At 40.5% G+C, this 19,151-nt stretch overlaps 1 protein-coding gene across 10 annotated transcripts in view; it reads right to left on the bottom strand.

Annotated features, from left to right (window-relative positions):
* Positions 1–18,913, bottom strand: part of sorbs3 (sorbin and SH3 domain containing 3) — a 31,565-nt gene extending 12,652 nt beyond the window's left edge. For 8 of the 10 annotated variants that reach the window (XM_074671274.1, XM_074671281.1, XM_074671284.1 and 5 more), the window contains exons 1-8: positions 14,212–14,348; positions 6,021–6,093; positions 4,994–5,185; positions 4,753–4,825; positions 2,904–3,040; positions 2,685–2,748; positions 1,477–1,512; positions 1,302–1,389 (exon numbers count right to left, since the gene is read on the bottom strand). In XM_074671274.1, coding sequence (XP_074527375.1) covers positions 1,302–1,389; positions 1,477–1,512; positions 2,685–2,748; positions 2,904–3,040; positions 4,753–4,825; positions 4,994–5,185; positions 6,021–6,032 — 602 coding nt within the window. In that variant the 5' untranslated portion in view covers positions 6,033–6,093; positions 14,212–14,348. Of the gene's footprint in view, positions 1–1,301; positions 1,390–1,476; positions 1,513–2,684; positions 2,749–2,903; positions 3,041–4,752; positions 4,826–4,993; positions 5,186–6,020; positions 6,094–14,211; positions 14,349–18,728 lie in introns of those variants that run through there. The other 2 variants (XM_074671276.1, XM_074671277.1) reach the window with 2 other exon arrangements.
* Positions 18,914–19,151: the final 238 nt, after the last annotated feature.

The raw sequence follows: 19,151 nt of genomic DNA, 5'->3' as shown, positions 1-19,151 counted from the left end.
TAATATGACCTAGCTGTGTACTCAAAGTTTACTACTCTTAACTTGACAACATACTTTTAGTATTCTCTAAGTATACTTTTATGAACTAAAAGTAGACTACTATCATATAATTAGTGGACTTAAAGCGTACCAGCAGTACACTTCACAGTAAACTTTCATAGACTGAAAAGTGTGCTAGAAGTATATAACTAGTAAATTTAAAGTATATGTGTGAGTTTCGTTGTAGTATACTTGCAGTACACGATAAAACTTGAATACAAACTAGTAGTGTACTCGAAGTTTACCTCTTTTAACCTAAAAAAATACTCATAGTATACTTTTTTAAACTATAATGGGCCAATTTAGTCCCAATAAGTATTGAAAAAATACACTGGTAAATAAACTACTAATGTATTAATATTAGTACATTTGCTGTAAAAAATACACTTTACCTCTACTTCAGAATACTTAATAAAATGAACTTGAAGTATGCTTCTTTTTTGTAAGGGCAGCCAGTGCTGTCCAAAAACTCACCAAAATTGTGAAACAAAAATACACTTCAAGGCTTATTACATTTTACATTTACCCTAAGAATCAACTGTATTTGTAGAGAGTAAGATTATAAAGTTTAAAGCCAAACTGCCTACAAATAAAGCTAGAGACAGCTAGCTTCGTTTAAACTAAGCTAACTGTCACTGATTAACTTATGCTAATAAACACAACACTACAGCTAGCTTCTCCAAGCATGAAAAACAGACAGTTGACTGCTCAGAAGCTCTCAAAACTTTATATAAAATTAGAAAATATGTACATTTTAACTGAAAAGACGGAAAAAATCGATCCAGAAAGCCAGAAAATTACTGCTAGCTTAATTTTGTTTGGTGAAGACAGAAGGAAACAGCTCAGGTAAGTATAAACTGTCAAACTCATTAATTTACACCTTTAATCTTGTGTATTAGATATTTGAGGCATAATCAAACTCATTTACCCTGTTTTCACTACTTGTGCTAAAACAAGCTAACTGGGTGCCTGCTGTAGTAACTTTATAAGATAACACAGAGGTGAGACTCTGCTTGAAGCAAAACGCGTACCTTCCTCACTGTGTGTGTATGTTCACGATAAATGTCTGTTACATTAATCTTCTTACCAAAGTGGAAAAAAATGCAGCTCGTGTTGATTCACGACTTTATTAAATGGCCTAGAGGTGTAAAAGTGATAAATCATAAATCTGCCTGTATGTGCCTGGCAGCTGGATGTGTGCAGGCTGGTGTAATCAAAGTAACCCTCCTGACCCTGAAACAGAAACATCAAACACAACTCACCAGTCGGGCAGAGCTCCGTAGGGTGTCAGTCTGAACAGATTCTTGTCTGCTTCATTATTTTCTTCTGTGTTGGCGGATAACTGGAGTCCTACAGGTCAGAGTAGATCAGTCTTAGGTACAGTCTGGTTATGTAACTGGACAGGAGAGTAGTGTAGAGGTTGGTAAAATAACTTACGTTCAGATGACCACCGCTCTGAATCCTCCTCTAGCTCTGGTAAACGAAAAACACAACAGACAAACTGTCAGACTTTATCACTGATGTATCCTTTTTTTTTTTTTTTTTTTTTTTTAAGAAAACACTAAATCTTTCTTGTTGTATGTGTGGGTTGAAGTATTATTTTCTATATAGTTTGCACTGGTTTTGTTGTGGCAATTTTAGACATTTTTGTCCTTTTTCTTATTTCTTTTCTTTTTTTAAAAAGTCACAGTAATACATATATTTTGTGTTGAACCCAGGGACCCCACAAAGCTTTATCCCTTGTCTTCTCTTGTCCCGCATATGTGTAAGTATGATTTGCTGACAAAAATCATCCTACCAACTTTAAACTGTCTGATACAGACTTCAAAATGTGCTTTTACAAATCGTATTCTTATTGCTGATAGTCTGGTTTACTTATGTTAGTCTTAAAGGGATGTTATTATAATTCATCTGTTTCTTAACGTACAAAACTTCTAACAATAGCTTTAAAGAAACAACTGTGGATTCACATACTGATATCATCAGGTTTAAAAGAAAAAAAGAAAGAAAGAAAGAAAGAAAGAAAGAAAGAAAGAAAGAAAGAAAGAAGAAAGACTGTTAAGAATTGCTTCCTTCCACTATGTTAACAGATCATGGATAATAATCCAGAAGTTATCAAATTGCTTTATTGAATTGACATTATAGTATTATTCATGTTACTGTAACTAAATGTAGGATTCCTCAGAACCATTAAAACCCTGTCTTTGTTCCTCTGTAGATTATTATCAGCACCTCAGGAAATTACATAGCTGTGAAACATCTCCTAAGAAGTCACATCACTCGCAAAGAATTTCAGGTATTTCAAGAAAATAAAACGGATCCAGAACAATCCACTGAAACCTGCTGTCTCTGACGGTGTCATTAACAACTCAAATAACAGGGAATGTTTGCCTATTACGCAACACGTGATGGAGACAAATAAGGAGCTAGATTTAGGATTGAGGGGCTGAGATAAGAGGCTGGATTATAGTCAGAGCTATTAAGTAGACATGACATAAGACTTAAGGGCTCTTTCATCATGTCTTATTTTCCCCCTGCAATAATCTGTTTGCTGGATCACCTCAGAGGTACCTTACGCTGACAGAGGAATTCTCTCTGCTGCTGTGTGTTTGTAAGGAGAGGAGGAGGAGGAGGAGCGTGCTTACCCTCTGGCTTCTTGTGGATCTGTCTGAACATGCTCTTGTACCAGTCCCTGGGTTTGTTCACACTCTGGTTAAAGAAAAAGAGGGCAGGGTGCAGGAGGTAAACAGATCTTTGTGAGAACAGCTCACTGGGTGTAGCGAGAAGATCAAAACGTCAACTCACATCAGTGTAAGGCACAGGCTCTGTAAGGTGAAAGAAGTCTTTCAGTGACGTTGTCTTACTGATCTGGAGGCGATGGGCATCCCAGTTTCATCCACAGGGCCGATTCCTGAGAACTTGATGAGCCGCTCCTCTCTGCTGGGGGTCCAGCTGCGGGGTAACGTGGAAGAGCTTTGGATGCCATTGGATAGTCTTCCTGCTAATAGACAACACAGTCATACAGAATCATTAATGATTTACTGCTTTTATTAAATGCGGTTGTCTGACACGAATGTACTAAAAAAAATAACACATGCATCACAAATTAGACCAAATTTTAGTTTAATCTCTTACGTCACTATAAAACAAAAACAACCATTTTAATTTCACTAAGAGGTGACAAAATAACTGACGGCAACTGTGTACTTGCTCTAGTATTACACACTGACCAGCATTTGAAATACTGTCGCAAGTTTTGTTTTGGTAAACTTCATCCAAAAAATGTTCGTTATTTTACTGGAACTGCTGAGAATCAAAGTGCTGGCTCCATACAAGGATGGGCTTAATTAAACATCCTGACCCAGGCTTGTAGTGGGTTAATTTAACCTTTTTTCAATATTTTGGTTACAACTGACCCCAGATGCTTGTCACATGCTGAGCCTAAATTGTAGTGCAGACACCAACCACTAGCAGGAGCTGTAGCACCAGCTTGTGTAATAATTATGCTCTAGTTTGAATGTTTTCTTGGCGTTTTTACACCTTTATGGTCAAAATATTCACTCTCACTCCACTCTGTCACATGTCAACTTCTTTCGTCAACTCACACCAGATGCTCGGTCAGTCCAGCACTTTGCTTTTCCTCACTCAAGTTTGACTGTAAAACCTCAAACCTGTTGGCTCCTGGCTTGCTGAGCTCATTATGTCCGTGTATGGTTGTAGTCATGGTTGTATGATCTGTTTTTGACACTTGTGTTTTCTTCTGAATCTCAGTTTGTGTTTTTTGGCAGTTTCCATGCACGACTTCCTGTCCTGCTCGATCTGCCCTAATTGTGAATTTATGCATCACAGCTCTGGTATCCATCAAAAGTAGGATTGTCGAGTATAAGCTCCAACCTACCAGGGTGATAATTGATAATTGAAGATTAAACGCAGTGTGCTTCATGTAAGTTTACTTATGGGAGTGAGTGACTTGAGACACAGCTATTGACTGGACTGGAAACCTGACTGATCTGGTGCCTTGATGGAGCGGAGGGGAACAGAGACACATCTGGGGGATTCTTGCTATAATAATTATTAGCTCCCCTAAACCTTTAACACAGATGCTCATACATGAGCTGAAGCCTCATAAATTACATGCATGAGCTGATTTTTGTTTATTTCATTAAACGTTGTCATTCTCTTCAGTTCACCACATGCATTCATTCAAATGCTTCGATTTCAAAGATTTTTCACACTTTTATTTAATCTTCTGGCACTTACCCAATAAAACACATTTACAGAGACAACTTTTGAAGACTGCTTCAGCTTTTAACTACTTCTCTGACTTCAATTTTACCTTTTCAGGGGGATTTTTTTTGTTGTTGTTCTTTGCTCCCTCTCTTTTTTCTTTGTCTTTCTTTGTCTTTTTGCACCTTTTTCATTGTTGTTTCATTTTTATCCAATCCAATCCAATCTAATCCAAATTTATTTGTTAAGCCCTTAAAAAGCATACACTCGCACAAAGTTCTGTACAGAGAAATTAAATAATCAAATTAAAATGAATTACATGACCAGCATGAGACACAAGAAACACTCCATGTAAAATTCAACAAAAAAAAGATTAAAAAAAAAAAAAACATAATTAAAACACGATTAAAAGGCACGAAGAAGAGCAATTAATTAAAAAAAATTGAATCTTTTTAAGATTTAATTATAAAACGACTGTGAACTTACCTGGAGTTTGAGAGGGGCCATAGTAAGATCCAAAGCTCAGAGGTGTTGGTCCACTTCCATTCACGTCAGTCACCTTGAGAAAAGAACAATCATACATCATCACCTGAAACAGATACTTCCAAACACCTCTTTAAAGCCTGTGATTCCTCATTCTTCCACAAGGAGGAGCACTTGTTTTCTAAACTCCTCCTCTGCCTCAGCCCTGTAACAAACCCAGCCTGCTGGCTGTCACTGTGCATACCTTCATCTCTGTGTATGGCAGCCCTGTAGAGCGAAAAGGGCTGAGAGGAGGTGTGGGCAGCCCAGGTGAGATGACCACTTCATGGGTCAACTCTGGAGACGTCAGGATCTGCTGCTGATCAGAGGAAACTTCAGGCTCCCTGGAGAGGATAATCCCCGAGCCATTTTGATCCCCGACCTGTTCCGTGCGGTGCTGAACACGGAGGAAATGAGAAATATGGATGAACAAAAACAATGTGTGCACTTTGCTCCCGTCATGTCGTCCTGTCGGCCTGCGTAAACACTGCTCTCTAGGGGGAGGTCATGTGAACTTGTTAGCTGCCCTGCTATTCTCCAGAGAATAACTGGCCTCAGTAGGGAGGGGGTCTCTGATGAAAAGGCCCCTAATTTATTTAAAGCAGGAGCAGTGGGATGTGATTTTCCTCCCACTTCATCATCTCTCTTGCCACAACTGCAGAAAGGCCTCATTCAAGGTGCATGGAGGGGGCTCTGAAACAGGAGAGGACCATTATGAGCCCATTAACTCCCCATTCAGCCGGTCTGCCTGTTCTGCAGCCAGGGGGGGCGGAGCTGGGGCCAAGAGGTGGGGAAGGGGCCAAGGATGTCGACCTCAAAGTCCAACAGGGTTAGCAGTGGTCTTGTGGTCTCCATGGTGATCTTTTTTACTCCCCCCTACCCAGGATTGCGAGTCCAGCTCTTCTGTGTGTGAATCAGGTGCTTAGGTCCCCTTAATGTGGAAGCCAGGGGTCATGGGAAAGACCCTGTGCTAAGTGCTAATGCTAAACAGTTATCTCTGGATTTAACTCATCTGTCTGATTTTTGCTTCTGTGAACGTTTGGTTTGTGTCAGCTGTTATCTCTGTTAATTCATCCTACATGTGTGTAAGCAGAATTTTTCTGGCATTAAAACTTGAATGCAAACATTTTTTTTTCTCAGCTTTTGTTGGTCATGAGGAAGCATCAGTTGTCATTTCATGAAAGACCAAAAACTGCTAATAGGATCTTTAATATGATTGTAAATGACTTTACCTGAGACTGCATGTGGTCTGCTGTAGTCCTGGTGTCGCAGACGTCAGATTTGTGTTCCCAGCATCAAAAGTATCTGTAGAGACATTTTCATATGAAAGTAAACCTGCTGCCCTTGTCACTTTCTAAAAGTAAATCCAAAAATAACAGTATTAAGATTCAAACTCAAAAATCCAGCCTCTACTTTTGCCTCTGTGTTGGTAATAATCCCACAACTGGAACCGCAGAAAGGGCTGAAAACATGACATCACCTTTTTTTCCGACAGAGCCATAAATAGAGCTTCAAACCAGGATGTAGAGCACAGACCCAAAGTCTGAAATCCTCCATGTGAAACAGAACAAATGTGTCTAACTGTGGCTAAACAATCAGCACTATGCACAATTCTGTCTCTTATTCTCCAGTCTAAATCTTTTAATTCAAACTTTTCGGGATTTGTCGTGTGGGGTCCCACACAGGCCATAAATCACATTTTACATCCGCAGCAGACTTGACAGCAGCTGCATGATCCCATCCCATTAAAAGAGGGAAAGTCAGTGTCACTCACTTGTTTCCAAGGAGGAAAAACCCACCCAAAACAACAAGTGTGACTCACATGCCCCCTCCACCTTTACCAGTGATACAGTTCTGCAATGGTCCAAGCTTTAATGGGTGTGTATGATGGAGGAGGTCTGCGACTGAAAGTGAAGACCAGCCACTAATCAATTGCACCTCAGAAGACAGATTAGGCCTGCTGTTTGACATCAAAGACATGGGGAGGAAGAGGAGGGGGACTGTTTCCGCTCCTGTATGAGGCAGGCAGCTCTCATTTACAGTGGCTAAATGGCTTATAATGACTGAGTTAGCATGGAAACCACAGCTGCTGTTGGAGCCCTGCATCTTGAAGCGTTAGACCCTGCCTCCATTCTGAGTTTGAAAGACTTGGGCCACAATGTGTGTTGTTTTAGCTAAGAAAAACATGCCTGCAAAACAATCAGGAAGATTTAGGATTAGGTTATCATTTCTGTTGTGGTTTGGACTGTGGCTCTACAGCTTGGTAAGAAAGTAATAACGGACCAGGTTACTACAGGCGGAGATGTCCAACACAATCGTCCTGATGAGTTTTCCGTCTGGCATTTTCAGCTAAACATTAGAGTCTCTAATCATTGTGGTGAGGACCGAGGAAACTGAACTCACTATGTGCACTGGGTGAACAGAAAGCAGTGATAGAATCAGTGTTCCTGCTTCCAGACAATGATGACACTCAATCTGAGTCACCGTCCTCTAATAAACTGCATTACATAAGAGGAAAAATATGGGATTGTGTCATCAACAATACCATTACAGCTCAGGCATGATGGATGACCTATTACAGCCCCGAGCAATCACAGCCAGTTCATTATCCGTCTGACATGAGGAAACACTGCAAACAAGGTACGCTCACAAACACCAGCTTAAAGTAATCCTTTTTACAATGTGTTTGACAGGCTGGGTCGTCTTTACACCAGATCTTCTCTCAGCAGGCTGCCATTCACTTTGGAGGTCCTATTACACTCATGATGAGGTAACTGGAAGAGTAGAGCTTTGGCATTCAAACTATTACAATTAACACATCAGGGTGCAGACATCTGGACAAGGAGACATGGCGTCCAATCAGGTATCGATTACTTCAGTCCACCTCAGTGTCCTAACATACTTCAACATTGGTTTGGTTTCTTTAAGACTAGGGAAGACAGGACAGTTGGAACAATTGCTCCAATCAGGAACAAGTAAGTATTCACCTGATGCACTCTGAACAAGCACATTTTTAGTCCTTAGTCCATATGTGAAGAAGTAGTACCCTGAAGATAAATTTGTGAGGGAAAACATCATTTTGAGGTAATAAGGTTGTTTTTTCCCCCCTCACATTACTTTTGTGATCACCCAGCTGAACTCATCAAACACACATCATGTTGATCATGTGTCTTTTTGGCTTCTTTCAGATAGATTGTGGTCATGTTTTAGCTATTAGTTGTAAGCCAAGCTAGCTCATCGCTAATGCATAAAGGGACAAGTGTATCAAACTTGCTCGGAGTATGTTGTAATATTCAAAAAAATGGGTTTAGTGATGACATGTCATCAGTGGGCCCATGAAGCTTGCACCCCAGGAGTGCCATACCCCCATTGGTGAGACACTAGGTTGAAAGAGCTCAAAGTTAGAGACAGAAATGTCAAAAATGCTACAACTATCCCGGTCTCCCCTAAAAATAAATGTCCTTATAAAACTAGGATTTAAACTGAGACAGGAGACGCCCAGAAAGTTGACAGACTCATATCAGACATGTTGAAAGAAAAGTTGAAGCCACAGAAATCTGACTTCATTATTTGATTACTTTTGGGACATGAGACCAAGCACTGGATCCTATTTTTCCCATAATGCATCTCAAGAGAATCTATTTGAATCCGACTCCCTGCCTCCTTAACGATAGCTGTATATGTGAACTTATTTACCAGGCTCAGTTATTGTTCTGTGGAGTAGGGAGAGCAATAGTGTCAGACCTACATGAGTGCTTCAGAGAGCCTCACTCACAGACATAAACAAGGTGGAGCTTGAGCCACAGATGCTACTACTAGCTATCTCCAGCAGACAACATGAGCCTATCTGTTCTTACACCTGGAAACCAGCTGTGACTTGGAGTTGCTGGCTCGCCACAACATGTTGTCATGTGTTTAACAATAGTTACAACATAGCTTTGAAGATTTCATTGATTAAATGCCATGTCAGGATGGAAAAACATATCAAGTTTAACTAAGCTTTCATCATCTCTCATAAATACCAAAGACCTCAGACCCTTTTCACAGGCTTTAGCCCTTGACAGAGCAATAACAAAGCTCTAGTGTCATCATGTCTTATTGTATACAACAATAATCCTGCTATGGTGTAATACTTGTGTGTTTGTATCTCTCTCTCTCTCTCTCTCTCTCTCTCTCTCTCTCTCTCTCTATATATATATATATATATATATATATATATATATATATATATATATATTTTTATATATATATATATATATATATATATATATATATATATATATATATATATATATATATATATATATATATATAAATATAAAATAGCAGATCTTTTAGGCCCATTTTGCTCTGCAGTCTGTATCTAAAATTGTGATCAGATTTGCACAAAACTCCATGGACTTGTTGTGAGCAGTTGTCAGAAGAACTCAGCAGGAAGTATCCCTGAAAATTGACCGTGAGGTTGAAGAAGGAAAACATATTTCCAAGAGAGAGAACATAGCGGACATCGAAAGATGTACACCCATTTGTTCACACATATCATTTGTACATACAGGGGAAACTATCATCACAACGTCAGTCTACATTCCTCATCTGTCGTCACATTTCAAGCATCGCAGTGGGACTCCAGCAGCATGCTCCCAATTTCTTGCCCTACCAAAGAGACTCAGCTCCCCTCTGCCCATTTACAACATAGATGACTCCACAGATCTGTGTCGTGCTCATCACATGTCCGTGGGTCAAAGCTCCTGAAATTTTCAAGAAAATTTCAGGAAGGCATTCTGTAGGTAAAAAAGTATAGTTTTTCTTTAATTGAATTATAACCCAAGGTGAGTTCAAACTTTAAAGAGGGGGTATTATTTTTTGCCATATTTTTTCAACATGAATATAAATAAATACTTTTTGTGATTCTTGAATCATTATATATTTGTATTTTATTTAAAAAAAAAAAACTAAATCTGTCTGTAAACTGTTTAAAGCAGTCATTTCTTAAAACAATTGCACAAGATCTTCACAAGACAAAGCCATTGCATTAGAGTCTGATACTGTTTCATGACACTTTGGGGGGGCAGGCCTCAAACACCAAGGTCTGCACATAAGTCTGCCCTTGACAGGCCTCCAGAGAGCTGGCCAATCAGAGGCCAGAGGGTTTGTGGAGTAAGGAGCCTTAAAAAGACCGCAACCAAAACAAAAACATTCAGACGGAAATCATCTAAAGCTACTACAGGGGTACCAGAGGGACAATTTAAAGCCATCTTTGTTGGACTGAACTGTTGCTTCTGTGTAAATATAGTGATATAATTCTGATTCATCTTTAGATGTTCAATCTCAAGCCTTACCCTTTGTTTTGACTATGTTTTATTTTTTTTAACAAAGCTCATGTTCTCTGCTCTCAGACATCCTCATACTGAAAAAGCCTCATCCATCCAGCATCCTGATGAGTAAGCTCATGTCATAACAGAGCCTGTGTGTCTCATTTCTCTTAGGGAGTTCAACCCGACAGAGAAATTCCCCAGAGTTGCATGCATTCCCTCTTTGAGAGCAGCAAACACGATCCTTCCTAAAAAGGAAGAACGAGTGTTGATATCTGTTGAAGAAAATCCCTGTGCAGAGGTCTGGCTCTCTCTGGGTTCCCTCTCTGTGCATTCTTACAAAATGACTGAGACCCTGCAGAGGAGGCAGACGTTAGCTGCACACGGAGCCTGGTAGTGTGTGAGTGCCTTATTATGCTGTCTGTTTAAAATGTATGAACTCAACAGTCCACATTTTTACAAGTTAAACCCCTGCCAGGTGAAAGGTTCATTATCTCCACAGGATCAGGAAAAACACAGCCCGTAAAAGGCCCATGTGCAGCTCAGCTGAAGCTGACCTCATGTCTTGTTTTAGACTTTCAAATCATCAATATTTTAACTTTCAGTTTAGGGAAATTGCAGAGTATCTCTCGAGGCTTTTGACCCATGCTCACATTTATTTAGTTGCAGGCTAACTGAGGACATTCGAAATGAGAGTCGGGGGATTTGAGTATGGAAATTTCTTCCTCTGCCCCCAGGAAACTTATCCGGTCTCTGGACGCATCAGACCAGATGTTATTAGACTCTGTAAACTGATACTCAAAACAGAAGTCAAACATTTCCACTGACATCTTTGGGATGAAAAAACAAGCTACATTTGCAAAGCACCAAGGTTTATCTCCTCTCGTTTCCTTTTTTTTCTGACACTCAAGGAGCGGATGAGGAACCAGACTTTTATCTGAAGCTGCTGAGGCAGAGCAGACCTGCTCAGCAGATATGAGGTCAGTGAACTCACCACACCCCTGTGATTCCTGTCAAATACTATGGGAGGTTTCCGCAGCTGGCCAACACAAGAGTAACACAATAGTGAGAGTACTACAGAAAGAGAAAAAAAGACTCAGTCATTCACATCACAGCTCTTATTTAGGCAAGGCGAGCTTCATAAGTGAATTTCCTGTGAGGTCAGTATTGCTCACTCATTATACATCAAATTTCCTGCATCTAACATTCTTCCAAAAAAAGATTCACCCAGGTCTTTCTGAGAATCCCTTGACCTCTGGTGACCTCCTCCTCCACCTCATGCAGAGTTTCTTGCATTGTTCACCTTAATACAAGGCTGTCAAGGTGACCACACACACACACACACACACACACACACACACACACACACACACACACACACATACACACACAGCCTAATGAACAACTGTCCCAGCGGTGACCCATGAACTTCTGTGGTGTGTGAGTGCACCATCAGTGACCCAGTGATTTGTGGTCACTTTGTCTATACAACAAGTGAAGATGGAGGATGTGTCAGGGACAATGACGAGCGCTCCCGACTTTACATAAAACAAATAAAGGCGTCAGAAGTGAATGGATCTTCATTCATTAGCACGAGTGTTGTTCTCTGTGCAGACGCTGCCGAGTGGAAAGTTAATCATTGACTCCTTAAGGTGGGAACTTCAGCACACGGTTTGCTTCATGCACGGATCTAAATCCTGTTTACAGACATTACCAGGAAAGCCTTGTTAGAGCCTGAAATGTAACAACAACACATAATGGACCAACGACCTGAAATATTACACAAAAAATGTAACACAATCCAAAATGTAATGACTTTTTGTCAAAAATGTGACAACTTGACAATATTTTTTATAACATTTCGGGCTCAGCAACTTTGTTAAATTATTGATCAGTTTCTACATTTCAGGCTTCATTCCAATTTTTAATTAAATTTAGGATCATTGTTACATTTTAGGCTCTAACAAGCCATCAAAATGAAAGTTCAAAATTTGCAAACCGTGGAACTTTAGCTTGAATTTACTGTTAACTTGAATATAGTTGATCGAAAACCTTCTTATTGTACATTCTTTAACAAGCTAACACTGATTTTTATTTAATCATTTTTAAATTTTTATTCATTTTTAAAGATTTTCTGCCTTAAATCAGAGGACAGGATTGCGGTTAGAGAAAGACATAGTGAAAGTGGGGTATGACACACAGGAAAGAGGCCACGCCCCCCCTGAACCTCATGGGGCGTGACCTCAACTGCTATGCTAGCCCCAAGATTACAGAGATTTTCATCATCTCATGCAGTGCAGAGGCCCTTTTGTTCAAAGGTTTTATCTTGATCACAATGATCCAAATATTGGAGTCAACACTTTTGCTGTCCACAGCTAGAAAGTTGTGCTAACTTCTCAGAATCAGAAGTGGATTAACTCTTCTCAGGTGTACACTTTGAAAGGTTACCAACGCTTCAAATGAGCTGTCTATACTTTGTCCACAGGGGGCATCGTAACCCAAACACAAAGGAAGATCTTGGGGTGAACTGATAAAATATTGAATGTTTTGAGATTAATACTTCTTTTTTATTGGTTTAGGCCGTGTCACATGGTAGTGGTTCAGCAAATCAAGAGTGAACCAAAAATGCTTTGAAAATGTTTTGAATTCCCTTCCAATTTTACCCCATCCTGTATTCCTGTAATCTAGGTTGAAACCTCTCAACTGGGGTGGTGATAATTCAGATATTTTTTGAACCAGTTATTTTAAACAACACAAACTGGAGGTTTTATTTTAGTAAAAAAAAAAAAAAAAAAAAAAAAGATTACATTACCTGAACTGATCTGATTTTTAACTTTATTTTTTATCATGACACATTTTTGATCCAATCCATTACCTCTCATCCAGTCAGATTACTTTTTACAACCATGCCTTATTCAGTCAGAACAACATGACAGACAAAAGATACAAGTCTTATCATCCAGTCTCACGTACACAGTGTTACAGCTGACCAACAAGTTACATAATCGGCTCGTAAAACCAAAGAAATGCCGCCTTGAAAAAAGTTGTCTGACTGACGGAAATTACAAGCACGTTTAGTGAATAAATAAAGCAGGCATTTTTTTCTGTAAACACATTAAAAATGAGTCACTCTGCAGCTATGTGGCCTTTTGCATCTTAGCAGATGTGCAGAAGCAGCCCATACAAGGTCCTGCAGCCGTGAGTTTATGATATGCGGTTATTGGGGGATACACACATTTATCAGGGAGGGAAGTGTTTCACCTCCTTGTATGGTGCTCCTCTGGCCTGAGTGCTTCTTGTCAATGAGGATACATTCCCAGGAGGAACAGCAGGGTGATAAATCAAGGACCCCCTCTCTCTCTCTGTGGCCAAGAGTTTTATCAGATGTACTCCAACAAGGAACACATATTCCTCCAAACTCTTATTTTCACTGACTTTTAAAGGTTAAACTGTGAGACAAAGCATGAGAAAACACTCGCACAAACTGCAGAGAAATATCCCACAACCCCACGCCTGTCACCCTACATCTTCAAAGCTGAGAGCAGCCTGTGGATATGAGGTCTGGCAGCAGGACCCCTCAGTTATATCACAAAGGGAATCAGAGCCGGCTGTGGAAATCACCCTGACAGTAAGGGGAGCCACCAGTGATGACTGCACCGTCCTGATTTCAGACTGTTACAGCTTTTGGAAGCTGAAAAGGGATGGTCTGACAGTGGGAATGATTTCCTCTGACTCTCTGGAGTGTCAGTGAACACACCGGGCAGAGCAACGAGGCATGACATGTTGGAAAACACTACCCACTGTGCCCTCCTTCCCTCCCTCCCTCTCCCTCTCTGTCGTTCTCATGCCCCAAAGCTCAGTCTTTATTCCCACAGGTGTCCAAACTACACACACCACATTGGTCAACTTGTTTACAGGTGATCCACGCACGCATCACTGTTTTAAGACGCTGCTCTTGGGTAATTCTGCAGCACTAATCCTCTGGAGGCCTGAGCTGTCAGACAGGTTACTCAACCTTTAGAAGAAGAAGAACGACTTAAGTCCCTCCATGTTTAAGATCACACCCTGTGATTTAAATCTGTGCTCCCATGGGAAAGAAGAGTGTACTCACCTTAAAAAGTAGCACCCACAAGTGAACTCACACCTCTGCTCTGTTAGCCTGCACGTCAACAACACTGCACACCCTCCCTGATCTCGCTCTCACTCTAATGCCAGCCAGGGCTCTCTGTCCTTCCCTCTCCTCCTCTCCCTCTCTGCCCTGCCTCTAACTGAGGAGGACTTCCCGGTTGACAGGCATCGCCATGACAACCCTCACTTCATTCGGCCCCCTGTTTCAAAAGGCACCCTGCTCTTGGCTCGCCGGACCCATTGTTGTGATAAGGTGATATTTCACAGCGCAGGGTTAACCACAAATAGTTCATCACCTCCACCTCCCAGACCCTTAACAGTCACTCTGTGACACCCACCCTCCTTCAAACTCTCCTTAACTTTATCTCACCCACGCCTCCCCCTCTGCTTTTGTGTGTGTTTATATCTGTGTGTGTGTGTGAGAGCAAAGGCCAGGTCTCTGGCTCACCAAAGGCACGAAGAGCGACAAGGAGCTGTTTCTGTTCCAGTAGCTCTGGAAGTGTTTCAGAGTCATTACTCTGCTCTGTGTAGCCCACGTCTGACAGGATCCCACACACACACATACACGTATTCAGTATGTTGTGAGGACAACATCTTTTTAAGGTCTTTGTGGGGACGACCATTTCCAGCGTGGCTTTAATGGCTCAGAAAGATTAGATTGTTAAAGTATTACTTCAGAATAAAAAGTAGCTCAGTTTTTTTTTTTTTTCTTAGACTTTGCAAATATTGTTAAAAAAAAACGTTTGGTCCTTACAAGTGTATAAAGACAAACACAAAAACACACACATACAGCATATAAAGATTAGCTTTACTGTAATACGTCATAGATAATGGCAGGAAAACTGAGCGCTGTTCAAACTAGTCAAATCAGGTGATGCTGTGAGCCCTCAGATAACTTCAACAGCATTCAAATTCCTCTTTAATGGTTGTACAAACCACAGAAATGAGCATTTACAAAGGAATGAAGCCTATTTTTCAAGTTCACTGCTCTGTTTTTCCTCATTAAATACCAGAGCAAATAAAACAAGGATTTCCAGTCTGACCGCAGGTCTCGCCAAAAGAGACAAACAGTTCTGAACATGAAATATGTAACGTGATAAGAGGCTGGTTTGTGCTCTTTGAGTCTACAGCATGTAAATGAGATAATTATAATAAAAGACAAAAAACTTTGCTGTCATGAAAATGTTGGCTTTAACTCAAAGAAATTAGCATCTGCAGATTTTTCATTCCTTTTAAACAAAAGATTAAAGTCATCAAATAAGGTATCTGGCTTTGTAAGATAAAAGATTTTTAATAAATTTAATACAATTTCAATCACAAGTTTGCAACACTTGTGTAATTTCATTAGAATAAACTCAGTTTTATCATGTGAAAATGACTTTCTACTCTCCAGTCAGATGGCTACCAAGCTTGAAATGTCCATCTATTATTATTTTTTCAGCAGCATGTTAGACTTCTGCGTCCTGTGTTTGAGAATTGAATAGATAAATGTGAGAAAGAAAGATAAACCAAGAGACAAGGTCCACAAAGCAGGTGAGAGGTAGAGCAAGTCACCTGCTAACAGATGCAGTCACCTGTTAAACTGATACGTACTTTGGGCTAAGGCAATAAACTTTCACAGAGCAAAGAAAAGCGTCGCACAGGGTCGTGCCTGTGTGTTTGTGTGAGGCCAGTTCTGGCTTGAAACCCAAGGACTCAGCTCTTTCTTAATAATTCAGTGGTCTGGCTTGGCAAAGCAGAGCTGGGTGCAGAGATCCGTTTACTGAGCCCCGCTCTCCTAGCAAGCCTGTTTTTGCCAAAGAGTTGAGCTGCTAAACCTTCAGAGGCCTTCAGGCCAGGCAGGGCAGAGCAGAGAAAGCTGCAGGGCAGAGCAGAAAGGCACCCTTCATTATCTGTGTCCTGCCAACAGCAGACTTTCACCCCGCTGTGAGCTTATCTGACACCCTGTCACTCTGCAGTGTAATGAGGTAATCACGCAAGAGGCGATGTGAGGTTTTGGCCCGAGATGTGACACCTCTTTACACACTGTATCCTTGTTCAGTTTGTGTCGGTATCTCAGCTAAAACAAACACAAGGCTGCACAAGTGGCAGCGTCAGAGGAAACATTGTTAGAGCTGAGAAGACGTCACTACCTCACTACCTTTGAGACAGACATAGTTTACTACGTTATTTAGGTATAACTTTATAGGAAGCTGTTTTTACACATAATAGCCAGACTGGATTGCACCAAAACTTTCTTTGATTCAGGTCTTCAAGTCTAAATGAGCATTTTATTCACCTGTAATGACAGTCTCCTATCCAGATGATCACTTTTAGAGCCTTGTTTGAGCTCATTTGGTAGAGTGGGTGCCCCATGTACTTGTTTTGGGTCAAATCCTGATATTCATCATGTTATTTTTTTTTTCAACATCCACAAATTGCACTGTTACAAAAATTCTAATGGAACTCAACACTTGGCATCAAGACAAGGTTAAAACAATTTTAGATACCAACCAAATAAAGTAAATAAACCCAGTCGATATCCTCAATTGTATCTTGGATAACCTTTAACAGCTTAACAAGACAGAGTAAAATACAGAGTACCCACTGACTATCAGCATGTTTTTCTTTGGTAACTGATAGAGTAGCAGCAGTATTATTTGTAATGTGTGAATCCACACAGACCTGTGGATGAAGCTGAATCAGAGTTAACAGCACTTGCTCAATGAATAGCAGCTGACTACTGGACCATCATTTGTGTCTAAGACTCTGATCTAAGGGACATCCCTACGTTGGTATGTTGGTATGTTGTGACCAGTCAAATAGGACAATAATTTTACCTCTGCAGGACGTGTTTGTAACAGATGAGGCAACTTAAGTGGAACTCCTGAAGAGTGCAAACGCTGTCCCATTAACCAGGGATGACTGGACGGGACAAAGTGATCAAAATTCTTTCCACATTGGACACTTCCCTCCTTAGACAAAAACTATGAATGAACTCTAAAATTCAAAGAGGACGCTTTTTGAAAGTGTCTCTTATGCTGAGTTTGTGGTTTCAGACATTTCAGACGACAGTGACCTAGAACAGTGATTCTCGACCAGTGGGTCGTGGGCTTTTGCATAAAATAACTAACTGACTAACTCAGCAACTAACTGCGTAAATAAATAAATAAATAAATAAATAAATAAATAAATAAAAGTTTTTTTTTTAAATCCTTGCTTTTATTTTGAAAGGTACTTTTTTGCAGTAGAGTGCCATATATTCTCCATCTTTAAAAGTAGGAGCCTTAATGCCTTATAATGCTTATTGCCACCTGGAATTTTCTAGAGTGGAAGAAGAGCTGCAAAGTTTGTTTTATGTGCTAATGACAGTATGTCAATGCCTACATGAGATGTAGATTTTAGGTCACTGATGTCATTAAAGGATGGTGGGTCCTGAAGCAAGACCAGATGAGAACCGCTGACCTAGAACACTCATAATATTGAAAATAATGAAACTAAAAGTCAAAATTTCTTCACATCAAGACACTGGTTAGAATTGTTCCATAATAAATCATGATTTAGCATTAAAACTCAGCAATCAATCACAGTTTGAGAAAGTTAATCCTTTGACAGCCCTGATGAAAAAACAGCTTTCTTTGTGACACTGTTGTCCTTTAGCATGTCTGTACAGAGGCTCATTGAAATCCTAACCGCCAAAGATTCCAGTGAATGAACAATCGCTGACATAAAGCTGTTATATAATCTATAATTTCATGACTACAGCCCCAGGCTTTCTCAGGATACAAGACAGCATGTCTCAAACATGGCACAATCACGATAAATCAAATGCAGATATATCACTTCACAGGTGAGCTCTAAGAGAGGAGGAGATACGAGGAGCTCTGGACATTATACAGTCCTTATATGTCATTCATGGTGGAGGTTTAGCTCTGAGGTAGGAATTCCTCTGAGACAAACACAAATACATCAGTTTATTTTAGCTGTAAACAAAGTTTTTTCTGAGTTCTGAGTTTGAACTTGAGAACAAACATCTCACATCATAACCATCACTGGACCCCCGAGGACGCTTATTTTGAGAGGTCTGATGAAGAACACAAACAGAGACACAAATAAAATGTATTTCCAAACAGATACTTCAGACCAAAACAACGGCTCAAAGCCAAAACAGGAGTCTGCTCGCTGACAGAGGTTTGATCACAACCATCCTCTGAAAATGATTGGCATCTGTTGTGATAAAGACCGCCCTTTTCCATACAACCGCTCAACTGTGGCTCAACATGTGCTGAGACAAACGACAGAACGTGTCACAACAATGACAGAGCAGTGATAAACACGCTGTCTTGTTTGTCTGTGTGGTTTCTGGAGATAAACTGAGAGATGGAGGAAAACATGAAACCAGATAGTGTAGAGGAGAAGCACAAGAAGAATGAAATGATAACAGGATAGACACAGAAATGCCTTCTGATTGGAGAGAACGAACGTCTGAGTTTGAAGCAGCAGAAGTTGTGTAGTACTTACAGTCTGAGCCGTGAGGTGATCCTCTGGAGAAGGAGGGAGGAAGTGAATGAAGAGAAGGAGGGATCCTCTGCTGATCTCCTCTCTCTCTCTGTGTCTCAGACCAACAGGGTGTCTTTTATCTCTGCTCAATGATTCAGCGTGGGTCTGAATGTTTGACTGCTGCTCTGTAGGCGTGTGTTATGCATGTGTGTGTGAGTGTGTGTGCACTCCCACTCTCATCAGGGAGAAGGCACTCAGTAATAGTTTCCATCCACAGCTGGAAATAATAGAGATTCCCATACAGGCGGGGGCTCGGTGGCACCGCCTTCCAGTGTCTAACGTGCTACGACGAGGAGGCGATTTCCATGGACGTTTCAATGAATGACCCTTATAGCAGCTTTAATAAAGTAGCACTTTGTTTTCACTGTCATGAATCTTTTTTAT

This window comes from Halichoeres trimaculatus, unplaced genomic scaffold (genome assembly GCF_033239565.1).
Source record: "Halichoeres trimaculatus isolate MK-OKI-2021-1 unplaced genomic scaffold, fHalTri1.1 fHalTri1_scaffold_5, whole genome shotgun sequence".
Classification (NCBI taxonomy): Eukaryota; Metazoa; Chordata; class Actinopteri; order Labriformes; family Labridae; genus Halichoeres; species Halichoeres trimaculatus.
The sequence above is the reverse complement of the archived record's forward strand: the minus strand, read 5'-3'. Positions and strand labels throughout refer to the sequence as shown.